At 41.0% G+C, this 14,508-nt stretch overlaps 1 protein-coding gene and 1 long non-coding RNA gene across 2 annotated transcripts in view; one reads left to right on the top strand and one right to left on the bottom strand.

Moving 5' to 3' along the window:
- The window catches only part of LOC138983857 (uncharacterized), a 196,321-nt gene that overhangs the window by 129,006 nt on the left and 52,807 nt on the right, over positions 1 to 14,508 (bottom strand). The gene's annotated exons all lie outside the window — the stretch shown is intronic.
- LOC138983834 (thymidylate kinase-like) lies at positions 5,573 to 14,450 on the top strand. Its single transcript, XM_070357169.1, has 5 exons — positions 5,573 to 5,796; positions 8,480 to 8,588; positions 9,729 to 9,819; positions 11,769 to 11,957; positions 12,489 to 14,450. The coding sequence occupies exons 1-5, from the start codon at positions 5,580 to 5,582 to the stop codon at positions 12,597 to 12,599; spliced, it is 717 nt and encodes a 238-aa protein (XP_070213270.1). The 5' UTR covers positions 5,573 to 5,579; the 3' UTR covers positions 12,600 to 14,450.

Here is a 14,508-nt window from a genome sequence, read left to right as displayed (position 1 = left end):
CCGGATTCGAACCAGCGACCTTTCGATCACAAGTCCAGTGCTCTACCACCTGAGCTACCCGGGCCCCCAAGAGAGAGAATGGGCGAGATAATGTATGAGAGTGTTTTTGTTTTTTGCAGGTGTGTTTGAGAGAGGGAATACACATGTGTTTAAAAAAAAAATTTTTAATCTCTTTGAATGTTTTCAGGGTTTGATTACAGAAATCAAAACCAACCTTTATAGTGTGAAAAAAAAAAACAGGAAAAAAAGGATTTTTTGTATGCACGTTTTTTGTACAAATACTGTTATGCTGTGAATTTTTGTCATTTTAAAAGCAGGACGTTGACATTCCTTACCTGCAATTAAAGGCATTTTCTTGTTTGCTAAATAAAAAATTTGAAACATTGAACTGTCTTCTTTGTTGTTACTGAATCTTTTTTGAGTGAATGGTAAAACAGCTGCTTCTTTTTTTACTGACACAGAAATACATAGCTCTTCTTCATCAATCACTCAGACAGAAGTAAGTCTTCATCAATCAAACAATTCTTCATACACACACGCACATACTGTGTCACACACACATGCGCACACACACACATGATGTGTGCGTGGAGACACATGCATATACACACGCCCACACACACATTTACATCATACCTTCAACACAGGCAATGTTGGTATTTTGTTTCGAGTCACACAGTTGGTCAAAGGAAAGATTTGGTTACAATGTAAAGAGCTCTTTTTCACGTTGGTATGAGTTACCTCCCGCAACTAATTTATTCTGATGTTCCTCTTGGTTAAGACCCTCTGATGTGAAGGGCAATCTCATGGACACTGAGTTTCTCTTGTTGATGTTATTCACATGGTATTTTGATGTTGTGGTTCATGGATACCTTTTTGCATTATCGGATACAAATAATTGAAACTAATTCCATTTTTGAATTAGTTCTGATTTATATCTTTTACTTATTTATTTGAATTGTAATAACGAGAATACTTCTATCATCTATGGCACAAATCCTATACTATAGTATAATACTTCTAAGGGCCTCACAAAATGCATACTGAGAAAAAACGAATCTTCACACAATGCCAAGTCAAACACATTGGTATCTCTTTCTAGTTATTTCTCAATACTTCACTTTGAAGATTTAGTTGGTCTAGATGAGGTTTTCAGGGGTTTTCGGAGGTTTTCGGAGACAAGTACTAAGTAGTACCCCTGAAATATAGCCAAAGAATCACGAACGAATCGTTGCGTATTGGTGACTAAAGATGGTCAAAATGAACTAATAAGTGACATGCCTGTGAAAAGTAAGCCTGATTCATGCTACATGCACCCTTATATTTGTGTTGAGAGCCGGATTTTCGACGAAATCGACGAAACAATTTCAATGCAAGGGAGGTAACTTTTGTTACTCGAAAAGCACAAGTATTGATGACGTCATGTGATTAGTGCTTCCGCTCCTTCGTAAATCAATCAATCAATCAATCAATCAATGAGGCTTATATCGCGCATATTCCGTGGGTACAGTTCTAGGCGCTCTGCAGTGATGCCGTGTGAGATGAAATTTTATACGGCCAGTAATTGCAGCCATTTCGGCGCATATTTACCTTTCACGGCCTATTATTCCAAGTCACAATTATTAACTGTGCCTATTAAGCAATTTTGCCAGGAAAGACCCTTGTCAATCGTGGGATCTTTAACGTGCACACCCAATGTAGTGTACACGGGGGGGGGGGGGGGGGGGGGGGGGAGTTTGGACACCGAAGAGAGTCTGCACACAAAGTTGACTCTGAAATAAATTTCCGCCGAACCTGGGATCGAACTCACGCTGACAGCGGCCAACTGAATACAAATCCAGCGCGCTACCAACTGAGCTATATCCCCGCCCCAAACACGAAAATAAAGCCATGAACGCTAAACGCTGCAAATATAACTTATGATTTCAAACTAACATGTTAACAAAACACGAGCTAAGGACGGTTTTTTTCAATTTCTGATGAGGTTTTCGGTGTTTTTTTCAGGATTTTGGGGTTTTCGGGGGTTTTCGGAGACAAGTAGTACCGATATTTTCGGTAGTTATTTTTTCCGAAATGTAGCGAAATGTAGCGAAAAGTAGCAAAATGTAGCGAAAAGTAGCAAAATGTAGTGAAAAGTAGCGAAATGTAGCGAAATGGAACATGATCAAAACGAACTTTTCGAACATTTGGAGCTCCAACAATTTTCGTAGTTATCGATTCAGATTATCAAGTTGTAATACTGAACACTTGACTTTCATGCCCAGGTAAGTGATAAGGCTTAAATCCAAAGTGTAAAATATGGAGTTGACACATTGAAATCACAGAGAGAGACTGAGAGACTGAGAGACTGATACTGTTTATTGTGTAGTTCAAAAGGATGGAAGTTGATTAGTCGTATATATCTATATATATATATATATATATATATCATATGTGACTCTGCATAAGACCATACAAGTCACGGTATGGCTTACAACTTGTCCCTATCACCGTTCCAATATATAGTAATAATTGATCAGAGTACATAATACATGCAGAGAGAGAGAGACAGAGAGAGAGACAGAGACAGAGACAGACAGGGAGAGACAGAGACAGGGAGAGACAGGGAGAGACAGAGAGGGACAGACAGAGAGAGCGAAAGAGACAGAGAGACACAGACAGAGAGAGAGAAAGAGACAGAGAGAGATTTAAACTCAGATTTAGAAGCACATTTTTTATTGACAAATCCAAAAATCACAAAAGGTAAGGATCATGATCCAAGAAATTACTGTGTGCTTGTGGTTTTGGCACATTGTTTCCGTTTAACTTGACCTGGCTTCTTGCCTTTAGGCCTAAAAAAAAAATAGGTGTGGTTACGGTAACCCGACCTACCCTATTTTTAGGGGCCGATCCTATAACTTTTTATTACATTTGTCAACAAAAAAACAAAAAAAACAAAAAAACGAGTGCAAAAAACGCAATGAAAGCGAAAGCGCCCGTGTGGCACACTTATTTCCCTGTCAAGTACCGTACTTTCCGGGTCATAAGGCGCGACTTTTTTCCTCGAGTTCGACCCCTGCGTCTTGTATAACGAAGCGCCTAATCCGTGTATGAAATACGAAAAAAATCAAAGAGACCGCTTGAGTACCAGTCAAACAACTTGTGATAATGCATGTTTCAGCTACTAGGTACTGCCCTGCCTTTGATCTGGCCGCACACACAGATTTCCACTCTGTTAAACTCGGTCACTGACCGGTCACTGACCCCGATGCAGGAAGTGTTTCCTCTCTCAGATATGACAGGGGAACCACCTCTCATGGCAAAAACTGGGTCATTGACCCCTGGGAAGAAGGTCGTGTCTTTTAACAAGGCCACCCAGCTATCACAATGCCTTTGGTCACTGACCGGTCACTGACCCCGATGCAGGAAGTGTTTCCTCTCTCAGATATGACAGGGGAACCACCTCTCATGGCACAAACTGGGTCATTTTGGTGCGCCCTGCGTCCAATGGGTGACTGGATTACAATTTTTGTTTAAAAAGAAGGGGGTGCGTCTTAGATAACAAAGCGCCTTGTCACCGGGAAAGTACGGTAGGTTTAATTTGTACACATTAGAAAAAAAAGTAAAATAAAAAAAAAAGTGATTGCCTACCTACCTACCCTATTTTTTTTGGCCATGTTACCGTAACCACACCTATTTTTTTTTTGGCCTTATGTGTTGGTGCACGGGATGTTCTGCATCCGTCTGTGCTCCTGACTACTTGTTCGTCTGTCAGTACCAATGCAGACATGGACTTTTTGAAACGCTTGCTCCTTTTGCCCTGATCTTCAAACAACCAAATGTCCCGCGAGACAACAAATCTGTCAAACTGTGGCGTCAAAGAAAACTCCCCAACATTTATGAACGACCTTTTTACTTCGCGGTATTGTTGGCGAACAACCGCATGCAGTTTATTCACCAACTCAACAAGTTTGAGAGACTTCCAGCTAACAGCCTGTTTGAGCACATGGTTGATGCTCTCGCAGTTGTTTGTCCAGCGAACGTTTGCCAAGAGTAGGTTTTTCATTCCTGTGTATGCAGCAACATTCTGCAAAAGCAGTCGGGTGTCATTTTGTCCACATACTTCTGAACACCCGCGTCTGAGGGAGAAACCATGCATAAACTGTCTTCAGGTTCGACCTGGTCATCAGCCGACGCCAGGATTCCATTGCGCTCGAAAATCAAATTTTCGAAGTGCTGCCTTTGTGACTTCGGCAACCCACTTTGTCTTTCAATGACGCAGAGAAGTTTTTCTGCAGGTGAAGCGAACAACACATAAGCAGAGATCCGGGGGACGCCATCCCCATTGCTTTTCTCATCGCAGTTTCCTCATCACTGCCAAGAACAGGTAACTCTTTACAATCTGCTAAAAGGCCTGCCAGATCATTGCTGGAAAAGGACACTGAATGTGGCAGTGTCACGTCACTATTCCCGAGAAATTGTCGTTGTGTGCATGGGGTTGATTTTCTTTTCTCATCCTAGCCTTCGCGTTATATATGCAGCGTTTATTTCTCGGTCCTTCAAAGACCTCCGTGTCACTTTCAGAATTGCCTGCATACACTTCAGCTGGTCGTTTGCTCAAAAGATCAGTCTTTATTTTATGCATCTGTTTGGGGTGAACTTCTAACGTAAGGGCCTTTGTACTCATGGACAGCTATTGTTGGTACATTACCTGACAGCCATGATACCCGCTTCTTGTATGGTTCATCAACAGTGTATGTCTTGTGTTTTACGTAGTATCTGTGTAGTCAGTGACTACTGTTTCTGGTGCTGGTTGGGGTACAAGGGGGATATAGGCTACACTCTCTTCTTCTGCACTGTCTTTTCACGACAATACATGCCATTTTTGAAGCTCACGTGCTTTAAAGTACCATCAGTTTGCACACAAACACTTTTGCTGGTTGGGCCACTACCCCAAGCACCTTTGTCATCGACAAATTGAGAAGGTTTGTTTTGGGCCCTCCTGGTCACATTCTCTGCATTATCAACAATGAAGAAGACATTTTCTTTCGGACCAGGGGGGACGTTTTCAACTCTGTCTGACATTGCCGTGTTCTGGAGTACATGAATCAACTTTGCAATTTCAAGAAATTTGCCATTTGGCAAAACATTCATGCGATTGGGCATTACCGTGTTTTCATGGAAATCATCATCATCATCATCATCATCATCATCATCATCATCATCATCATCATCCTTTAGCACAACATTCATGGAATTGGGCATTACATTGTTTTCACATGATGCCGAAATCATCATCATCATCATCATCATCATCATCATCATCATCACCATCATCATCATCATCATCCTCCTCCTTTGGCACAACATTCATGGATTACAACTTGATAATCTGAATCGATAACTACGAAAATTGTTGGAGCTCCAAATGTTCCAAAAGTTCGTTTTTATCATGGTCCATTTTGCTACATTTCGCTACATTTCGCTACTTTTCGCTACATTTCGCTAATTTTCGCTACTTTTTGCTACATTTCGCTACATTTCGCTACATTTCGGAAAAAAATCACTACCCGATATTTTTGGATTTGGGTAAATCGACGATGAGAAAACTAGCCACGTTTGGCGCACTTCTTGAACCGAAAGCAATCTTTTGTGCACGTCTTGGTTTGACAAGAAGAACAATGTCGACATCAGCCAACAGAGGAGCTTTTATTGTTTTTGAAGGATGTGATAAGAGTGGTAAATCGACACAATGCAGTCTCCTGGTGGAGCGATTGAACCGGGATGGAATTTCAGCACAACTACTGAAATTTCCAGGTGAAACACTCTTAGTCTTATTCAGTTATTCAACTTATTGAAGTTATTCTTTGGGGTTGACATTGCAAGCGCTCGTACACCTTGGTGTTTATTCTGTCTGCCTGCCTGTCCATCTGCCGCTGTATGTGTGTGTGTGTGTATGTGTGCACGCACGCACGCGTGTTTCTCTCTCTCTCTCTCTCTCTCTCTCTCTCTCTCTCTCTCTCTCTCTCTCTCTCTCTCTCTCTCTCTCTCTCTCTCTCTCTCTCTCAAAGTCAAACTCAAAGTGGTGTCAAAGAAAGTGTATAGATCTCCTATCTAGAATTAAACACTTCTTGAACTGCCACACCCGGAAGTTATTCTGCATTCCAACCTTTTGTTGATTATGCTTCCCCTTACAGCAAGTGAAAATTCCTTAAAAATAAAACCACTTAGCCGAGTACATGTATAAAAGAGCGCTAAAACTGTACAAGTATAGTATATATTACTCTGAGTCTGCCACTCTCTCTCAATCGATGAAACAAGACAAACATACTTCTCTACACTCACAAGCCCACAATGTTTCATAACTTATTAACTGGTAGAGGTACATGTATGGATACAGACACTTTAAATCGCGTTACAAGTGGCAAGAAATTGTAGAATGCTACCAGTACCAGGGCTTAATTAGGCCAAGTAATTTGTAATGCTTTAAAACTTGAATTCACCATTTGGTGCAATGTGCGGCTAACTCCCGATTTAGCACTCTGTGACTGACTGAGATTTGTCGTCACATTGATTGAATTTGAAATTTGAATCATAAAATATTTGCTCTTCTTTCAGTTTCAGCATGTGACCTAGCTGTGAGTTACTAACAGTTACACAGTGCATTTCAGGATACAATCAATGGGCATAATTAATTAAGGCCGGGTAGTTAGCTTCTCCGGTCTGAATTTTGGATGTAGGGCTCGATTAAGCCAAGGTATCCCTTTTAGCATTGAGAACTTCCAGTTCCATAGCTGAGTTTTGCATGTCATTGTCAATGAGCGCTTCTGGGGTGATAACACGAGACAACTCAGGCTGTGATCTTGCCGCGAGGTGGCGCCAGTTACCAGCCGAATGAAAGAAGGGGCATAACCTCACCAGAACCGACCATTGTCTGTTTACCATATAAAATGCACGACTTACACACGAACTGTTACCAAACCGATATGCTATTTGGGACCAATGCAAGTATTTTGTCCTTTCTCGTGTGATCTTGCCGCAAGGTGGCGCCAGTTACCAGCCGAAAGAAAGAGGGGGCATAACCTCACCAGAACCGCCCATTGTCACATGGGCAAAGGTGCATGTCTCAGCTCTTGTAACAAAAATGATTGGCAGCTGGTGTGCTTGAAAGAACCTGGAGTTTTTGCTGTGACGTCACAGGGTTTCATCTACTAGTGCGCCCTGCGCCAATGGCGCATTAAATCTGAAAATGTCCCATCACAATTCCCTTCAGTGCGTCAAAGGGCGCATTGAGATTACCTACCAGTGCGCCACCAAATGTACACTTTACATCGGAATACACACACACTCAAACAAACACACACACACAAGTATACAACACGATATAGCGGCTAATTCTCAGATGGCACCATATTGCACCATTTTGCATCTTTGTTCAAAAACGCGTACATGCATCTTTGACGCTTTTTGCCTTCGACTATGTCCCATCGGAATTTAGTTGAGGGAGACAAATGTCCCATTGCCTTTTTCTCCCAGGCTAAACCCTGTCGTCAGTTCAACTGAATGTCCGTGACCGTGTCACACGCTTTGTTAGCCCTCCACGGGTGGCTACGCACAAATTGTGATGTGAATCTATAGGGAAACCTGGATGTTGATTGATGCTGCTGTTTTTGATGCAAATTATAATTTATATGGCTACGCAAAACATGGGATACATGTTTACAGTTAATATTATTATTACTGTACTTATGAATAGTGGAGAGAGGATTATATCTCATGAATTGATTCGTTCTGTTGATTATTAGGCAACAACAACAAAAAGTCTGTTTACGGTATCCCGACCGACCCTATTTTTTCGCGCGACCCTAGGCATTTGGGGGGGGGGGGGGGAGTCTTTGTTTTTTAGCAAAATAACTTAAAAATATGTTTTTTTGGGAAAAAAAATCCCGACCTACCGACCCTATTTGTTTTGCCTATGTTACCGTGAACAGACTATTTTTTTTTTTTTTGTCTTATAAATATTGCACTTTCACTGAGGGCTCTGGAATTGTATACAAAATTTACAAGTGTATATATATCACTATCAGTGTTCATGTAGTAATAATCATATGTCATTGCTTCCAGCGTTCCACAGGGCTATTTCTTGGACTGCTAACACAAGTTGAAATGAGCTAACAGTAACATCAATATAAGACACAGAAGTAAAAAAAAAAAGCTTTATGTCAAAAATGAAACAAACAAAAGGACACACGCACACACATTTGAAAACAGGTGATATCAAACTGATTCAATGCAATTGCAAGCTAGATAGGGGAGAAGCATGTCTCCTAAAGTCCTTTAAAAGTGAGATAAGTGCACAATTTATTTGAATAAACCACCAAACAAGAAACTTACACAAGTATGACATTGTGTTTATACTTAGGGTCATAGTCATACTGCCCCTTGGCTGAGTGAGGAATAACATTAACACAATAACAATGTTCTGACGTTTTTGTCTCAGATCGGACAACGACGATCGGAAAGATGATTGACAGCTACCTACAGCAATCTTGTCAGCTGGAGGACCACTCAATTCATCTTCTGTTTGCTGCTAACCGCTGGGAGGCTATGTAAGTGTACAGGGGTGTGGGGTAGCTCAGTTGGTAGAGCACTGGACTGGTGATCCTCATGTTAAAGGTTTGAATCTCGACAGGGACGGACTCTGGTTAAGTTTATGCGATGTCTCTGTGATTGTAAAGTAAACGTTTTTTGTTTGGGTTAGTGTGTATTAATTGGCCCAGATATCCAAGCTTCTTCTTCTTCAGTGTTACAGAAATTCTGGTGACGTGTGAGCTCGTTTGCCCATTTGGGTTCCCCACACTATACTCTGAGAGCATAGTCAGCTTCACTCCGCTTTCGTTGGGTATTTTCGTGTTTCCATAACCCACCGAAATCCGACATAGATTACAGGATCTTTTCCGTGCGCACTTGGTCTTGTGCTTGTGTGTACATGTATACGAAGGGGGTTAAGTCACTAGCAGGTCTGCACATAAGTTGACCTGGGAGATCGAAAAAATCTCCACTCTTAACCCACCTGGCGGCAGCGACAGGTATTCGAACTCAAGACCTCCCGATTAGGAGGCCGACGTCTTACCACTGCGCCACTTCGCCCGTCGAGATATCCAAGCATATTGGGGTTCTGGTTTCAAAGCAACTGTGGCTAGACATAGGGTGGTTTTGAATTTGATATCGCTGGGAGGTCAAATGCAGACTTGGGAACGCATATAATTTCGCCGTATGTTGTACGCTTGATTGTTTTAAATACGATCAGTACGGTTGGTGGGAAAAAAAACCGACGAGATAAATTCTTAAGACTGTTTTTTTCTATAAAATAACCTTATAAATATAGCTCTGCATTTGATCAATGATTACAGCTTTTTTCATTACACATTGATAGGTGCAACAGACACGTGCGAAGCATGTTTGAATCATCGATGTTCAAACATTGTGTGGAGTACACTTATTTTTCCGAAAATACACCAAGTTCATTTGAGAATACTCCAAATGCAAATGACAATTCAGGTGTTTTAAGTACATACATTTTGTAGTCTAATGTAGTAATGGGGAGAAAAGCCTGGCTACTGTGAAAAAGTGACATTGGTTGTGTAATTGTTTTTAGACTTTTTTTTAGGCCATTTCCATCTTTTTATTCAAAAATTAGTATTTTTTTTACTCACTGTTTGCTCTATTTTCTTTTTGACTGTTTTCAGGCCTAAGATGAATGAGCTGTTGAATTCAGGCGTGACGCTAGTTGTGGACCGCTACTCTTTTTCTGGTGTGGCTTTCTCGTCTGCAAAGCCTGTAAGTACCTTTCATATCTCATCAGTGTTGTTCTCAGGCCTTGGTCTTCGGCCTGTTACCATGTCAGTATTGGCGTTGACCGGCAATTACCGGTATTTTACCGGTTGAAACGAGAAAATACCGTAACAAAATTGGCTGCCGGCATGACCTACCGGTTGATTTTTAGAACTACCGGTGTTTTTTTGCCTTTAAAACAAAACAAAACCAGTACCAGTTGGACTCTTACTGGTTCCAATGACCAGCCTACCATTTTTTTTCTGGACTGTTTGCACTATAAAAGTTTGCGTACTGGTTTGAAAAAAATACTAGCGCCATCACTGCATGTACACAACAAACTTGACTCACCTTTGGGGACAAAGCCAGTTAAACAGGAGTGAGTTTTGGCCAATCATATAGCCCTATAAAAACTGATATGTGAACACAAGGGTTCGCAAGGGTATACCATGTGACAACAGCAGCCAGACCCCATCACAAACAGCTCCCACCATCTGACAGGTGCTGACTGATGCAGAAGAAACATTTAGCTAATATAATTTAAGAATCAAAACAAAGAATTGTAGGGTAATGCGACTAATGGAACGTTTATTATTGACAAAACAAAACAATACATTTACGAGTACGTGTAATGACGAAGATGGCATGATGGGTAATGACGAAGATGGCATGATGGGTAATGACGAAGATGGCATGATGGGTAATGACGAAGATGGCATGATGGGTAATGACGAAGATGGCATGATGGGTAATGACGAAGATGGCATGATGGGTAATGACGAAGATGGCATGATGGGTAATGACGAAGATGGCATGATGGGTAATGACGAAGATGGCATGATGAATAATGAACGTTAACAGTCTATCTGTTTTATGGATTGCTACTAGTACTATAAATAGCTCACGCTCAAGGCCAGCAGACAACTCTGTCAGTGCAGAGCAGCTGCTGTGAAAGGACTACTGCGTTACGGTGTCACATGTCACTGACATACTTTTTTGATCTTACGCATTGGTCTGATCCCTTGCTGGTCGACCATTTGATAATTTTTGACATACAGATCTTCTGGCAGAACAATTTTGTATGTAGCCTGGACATTTAGACCTATACACTTCTCCCAAAAGCAGCGTATGGCTCCCTGATTGTCCGGGTAAAATTAAACATAAAAACCCCACTCGTGCAAAAACATGAGTGAAAATGGAAGTTTGAGCCCATGAAAGAAGAAGACCTGCACATGTTTTCAATCTGAATTGACCTATTGTCTTCTGGGTCTGGGAACAACACTGCTACATAGCTTTAGATTTAGTTGTGTATTTCATTTCCAATCCTACTTCAAGGTATACCGCAACACGGTGGCCTAGTGGTCGTGGGTTCGAACCCCAGCCGGGTCATACCTAAGACTTTAAAATTGGCAATCTAGTGGCTGCTCCGCCTGGCGTCTGGCATTATGGGGTTAGTGCTAGGACTGGTTGGTCCGGTGTCAGAATAATGTGACTGGGTGAGACATGAAGCCTGTGCTGCGACTTCTGTCTTGTGCATGGCGCACGTCAAATGTCAAAGCAGCACCGCCCTGATATCACCCTTCGTGGTGGACTGGGCGTTAAGCAAACAAACAAACAAACAAACTTCAAGGTATTGGTAAACTGTTTTTGGTTTTTAAGCCTGAGTATAATACTATCATCCTGTTCTCCACCTTGGGATATGATCACAGCTTGATTTGTCATAACTGTACACAGGTTTTGATAAAGAAGATAGCCAAGTCAATATCACTCAGCAGTCGCCACTCTGTTATCTTACACTCTCTGTTTCAGACTAAAGCTACCTAAAATAAAATGTAGAGTACATGTACTGCTTTTCAATGTTGTTCTCCAAAATTGATTATGTATGATTAGTATGAACATATTTTTAAGCAATGTCAATGAAAATGTTATATCAGCTCCTCCTCTATTCTTTACAGGAGCTCAGCATGGAATGGTGTCGTGAGCCAGAACGAGGTTTGCTGCGGCCGGACAGAGTGTTCTACCTGACTGTGGGTGCAGAAGTGGCATCGCAGAGGGGAGACTTTGGCGCAGAGAGATACGAGAAGAAGGACTTTCAGGCCAAAGTTGCCACCATGTTTGACAAGCTGAAAGACGATTCCTGGACTGTAAGCAGTTTGCTGAACGTTATGACTGATTATTCTGTAATACAATGTAGTTGGTTAGTAAATGCGTGTGTGTGTGTTGCTGAATTCTTTATCAGTGCAACTGTGAGTAAAATAGGTAGTGCAACTGCAAGCACTTACGCCTGTCAATAATCGGGCGAGGTCACTTTGCAAAGTATACTTGGCAAAACTTGCTGCACAAATCTATAGGACTGAATTTTTGGTAAAAAGACTGCGCAGTCTTCACGAAGTCGACTTTGGCTCAATTAAGGTCAGCCTTTAGTGTTCAGCTTAGTCATTTGTCTAGAGAGCTTGCAGGAGCAACTAAGGCAGTAACAACTGTTCATGCAAAATAATAATAATCCAATTGCACTGTTTCAAAACTTCAAAGCAGTCATATCTGAAGGCCGAGCAACAACAAAACATGCCAAGCGGGATTATTCATCTGCAAACGTTTCATTGATTTGCGATTCTTTTTTTTTCTTTTCTATTTTGAAGCTCATTGTTGAATAATTTATGTTTTTTATGTTTCAGGTGATAAATGCTGACAAGGCAGTAACAGAACTTTCCAACGAGATCTTTGAACATGCCATGAATGTCATCAACTCGGCACAGACAGAGAAGCTGGGCAAATTATGGCTATAACGAGAAAGATAGTTTTCATTGAAAACATTCCTGGTCGCTGAAAAAGTGGTTGCAAACCAGCAGGGTGGAACCGTGATTTCAAGTGCATCTGACTATGGTCTGAATTGACTGTGTCAGCATGAAGAATCTGTGCCATCTGATACTATGTGGACAAGGACAACCAAGATGCACATCTTTAGGGTGAAGTTGAAGAAAGTGTGATTTTCAAAACCTTACGCGATAAGTCAGCTTTTCTTTTCACAATGCAAAATTAAATTTTTTTTTTATCATCCAGATGGCTGTTTTGTTTGATCTTTTTTCCCTTTTTTTTTCGTCTGCTGATGTTCCGAAGCTCTTTTATTAGCTTACTGAAAAGAAACGAACATTTTGAAGACCAAACTAGCAAATAAATTATATCTAATTTTTTGGAAATTTTAATGAGCTCAACTTTTTCTTCCTTTTTCAGCCATACCATGGTCTGTTGCAGCCATGGGTTTTATTTTGAAGCTGGGTAAAAATTGGTATTGGTAAAAATGATTAAAAACAAGTCGCGTGAAGCGAAATCAATACATTAAGTCAATCTGTTGGCCTTACAGAATGAAATTGAAAGCATTCCTTTTTTTTTCTTTTTTTTTAACCATGGGCTAGCGAAAACCCTGCGGGCGAGACAACTCTGACAACACTGTCTGGGTAACGCAAGCCAAATAAACATTTGCCTGAAACAAATTTTCTTGATTTCTGAGCTTGTTTTCAATCAAAACACAACATGTGTATGTATTTCGGATTCAGGATATAATAAGAAAAAGAATGCAATTACTGTATTTGGGATCTGTACTAACAACTTGCAAATTTAAGTTTCAAGCCTAATTTTATCCCAGCAAAGCTGGAGGTATCCCACGAACGATATACTGTAATCGACTTGAGAAATGTTCATGCCGATAATACATGATAAAGAAGGATTCTTAGTGACCTAACTCAGGCTACAGTTGGGGATGGAAGTTCACCAAAAATTGGGAACATACTAACTAAAATACGGTAGGTGCCGACCAATTCTTCGATTTTTCATCCAACGGCTTCCAGGGCCGCTTTCTTAGGGTAGAATTTCCGAGACTACAGCAATTATGCTCGCGAAAGTAGACGTGACGATGTTTAAACGTCAATGCATTGTGACGTCATTCCCTCTCTTGGGACTTTCTCTCGCGCGCGTGGTGTGTGTGTGTTTATGTGCACAAGTGTGTGTGAGTGTGCGTGCGCACATGTGTATGTGTAAAAGAGACAGAGAAAGAACAAGTGAGAGTGTAGCCTCTCTCTGTGTGTGTGTGTAAGAGGAAGAAGAGATAGAGCGTGTGTATGTCTGTGTGGATGATGTGTGTGTGAATGAGTGTGTACACGTGTTTTTTGCGCGCGCGTGTGTGTGTGCGTAGTATTGTGGATGTGAGTGCACGCATGTGTGTGTTTGTGTGTGGATGAGAGAGAGACGGACAGAGCCAGACAGACAGAGAGAGAGGGGAATTGTCTTTCGCGGGAGGTATGCAGTGCCTTGGCATTGCACTTCTACTTGATTTAATCTTTAAGCTTCGGATTTCAAGTGCAATCCAATAGTCTGAACCAAATATTGTTTGACAAAAATTCATTATGGTTAATTAAAAAACAAGGTTTTCACGGTATTCACTAAGTGTAAAAAGGAAAAGCAGTGTGACTAAAATTGTGTATTGATTGTACATACAGCAGTACATGTACCTCATAGTAGATGTGACAATAAGTTAATCTATGAGATGATGAAGCTGTTTGGTGTGTTTAGTCAGCTGTGATATTTTTATCAATTTTCCTTACATATTTTTTCTTGGACCACAATACAAAATATGAATGATTCTGCAGAGTTGTCATTCTGAAGTGATTGTTTTGCGACACAGGGAGTGCGTGTGTTTTA

The sequence above is a fragment of the Littorina saxatilis genome, linkage group LG13, assembly GCF_037325665.1.
Source record: "Littorina saxatilis isolate snail1 linkage group LG13, US_GU_Lsax_2.0, whole genome shotgun sequence".
Classification (NCBI taxonomy): Eukaryota; Metazoa; Mollusca; class Gastropoda; order Littorinimorpha; family Littorinidae; genus Littorina; species Littorina saxatilis.
The sequence above is the reverse complement of the archived record's forward strand: the minus strand, read 5'-3'. Positions and strand labels throughout refer to the sequence as shown.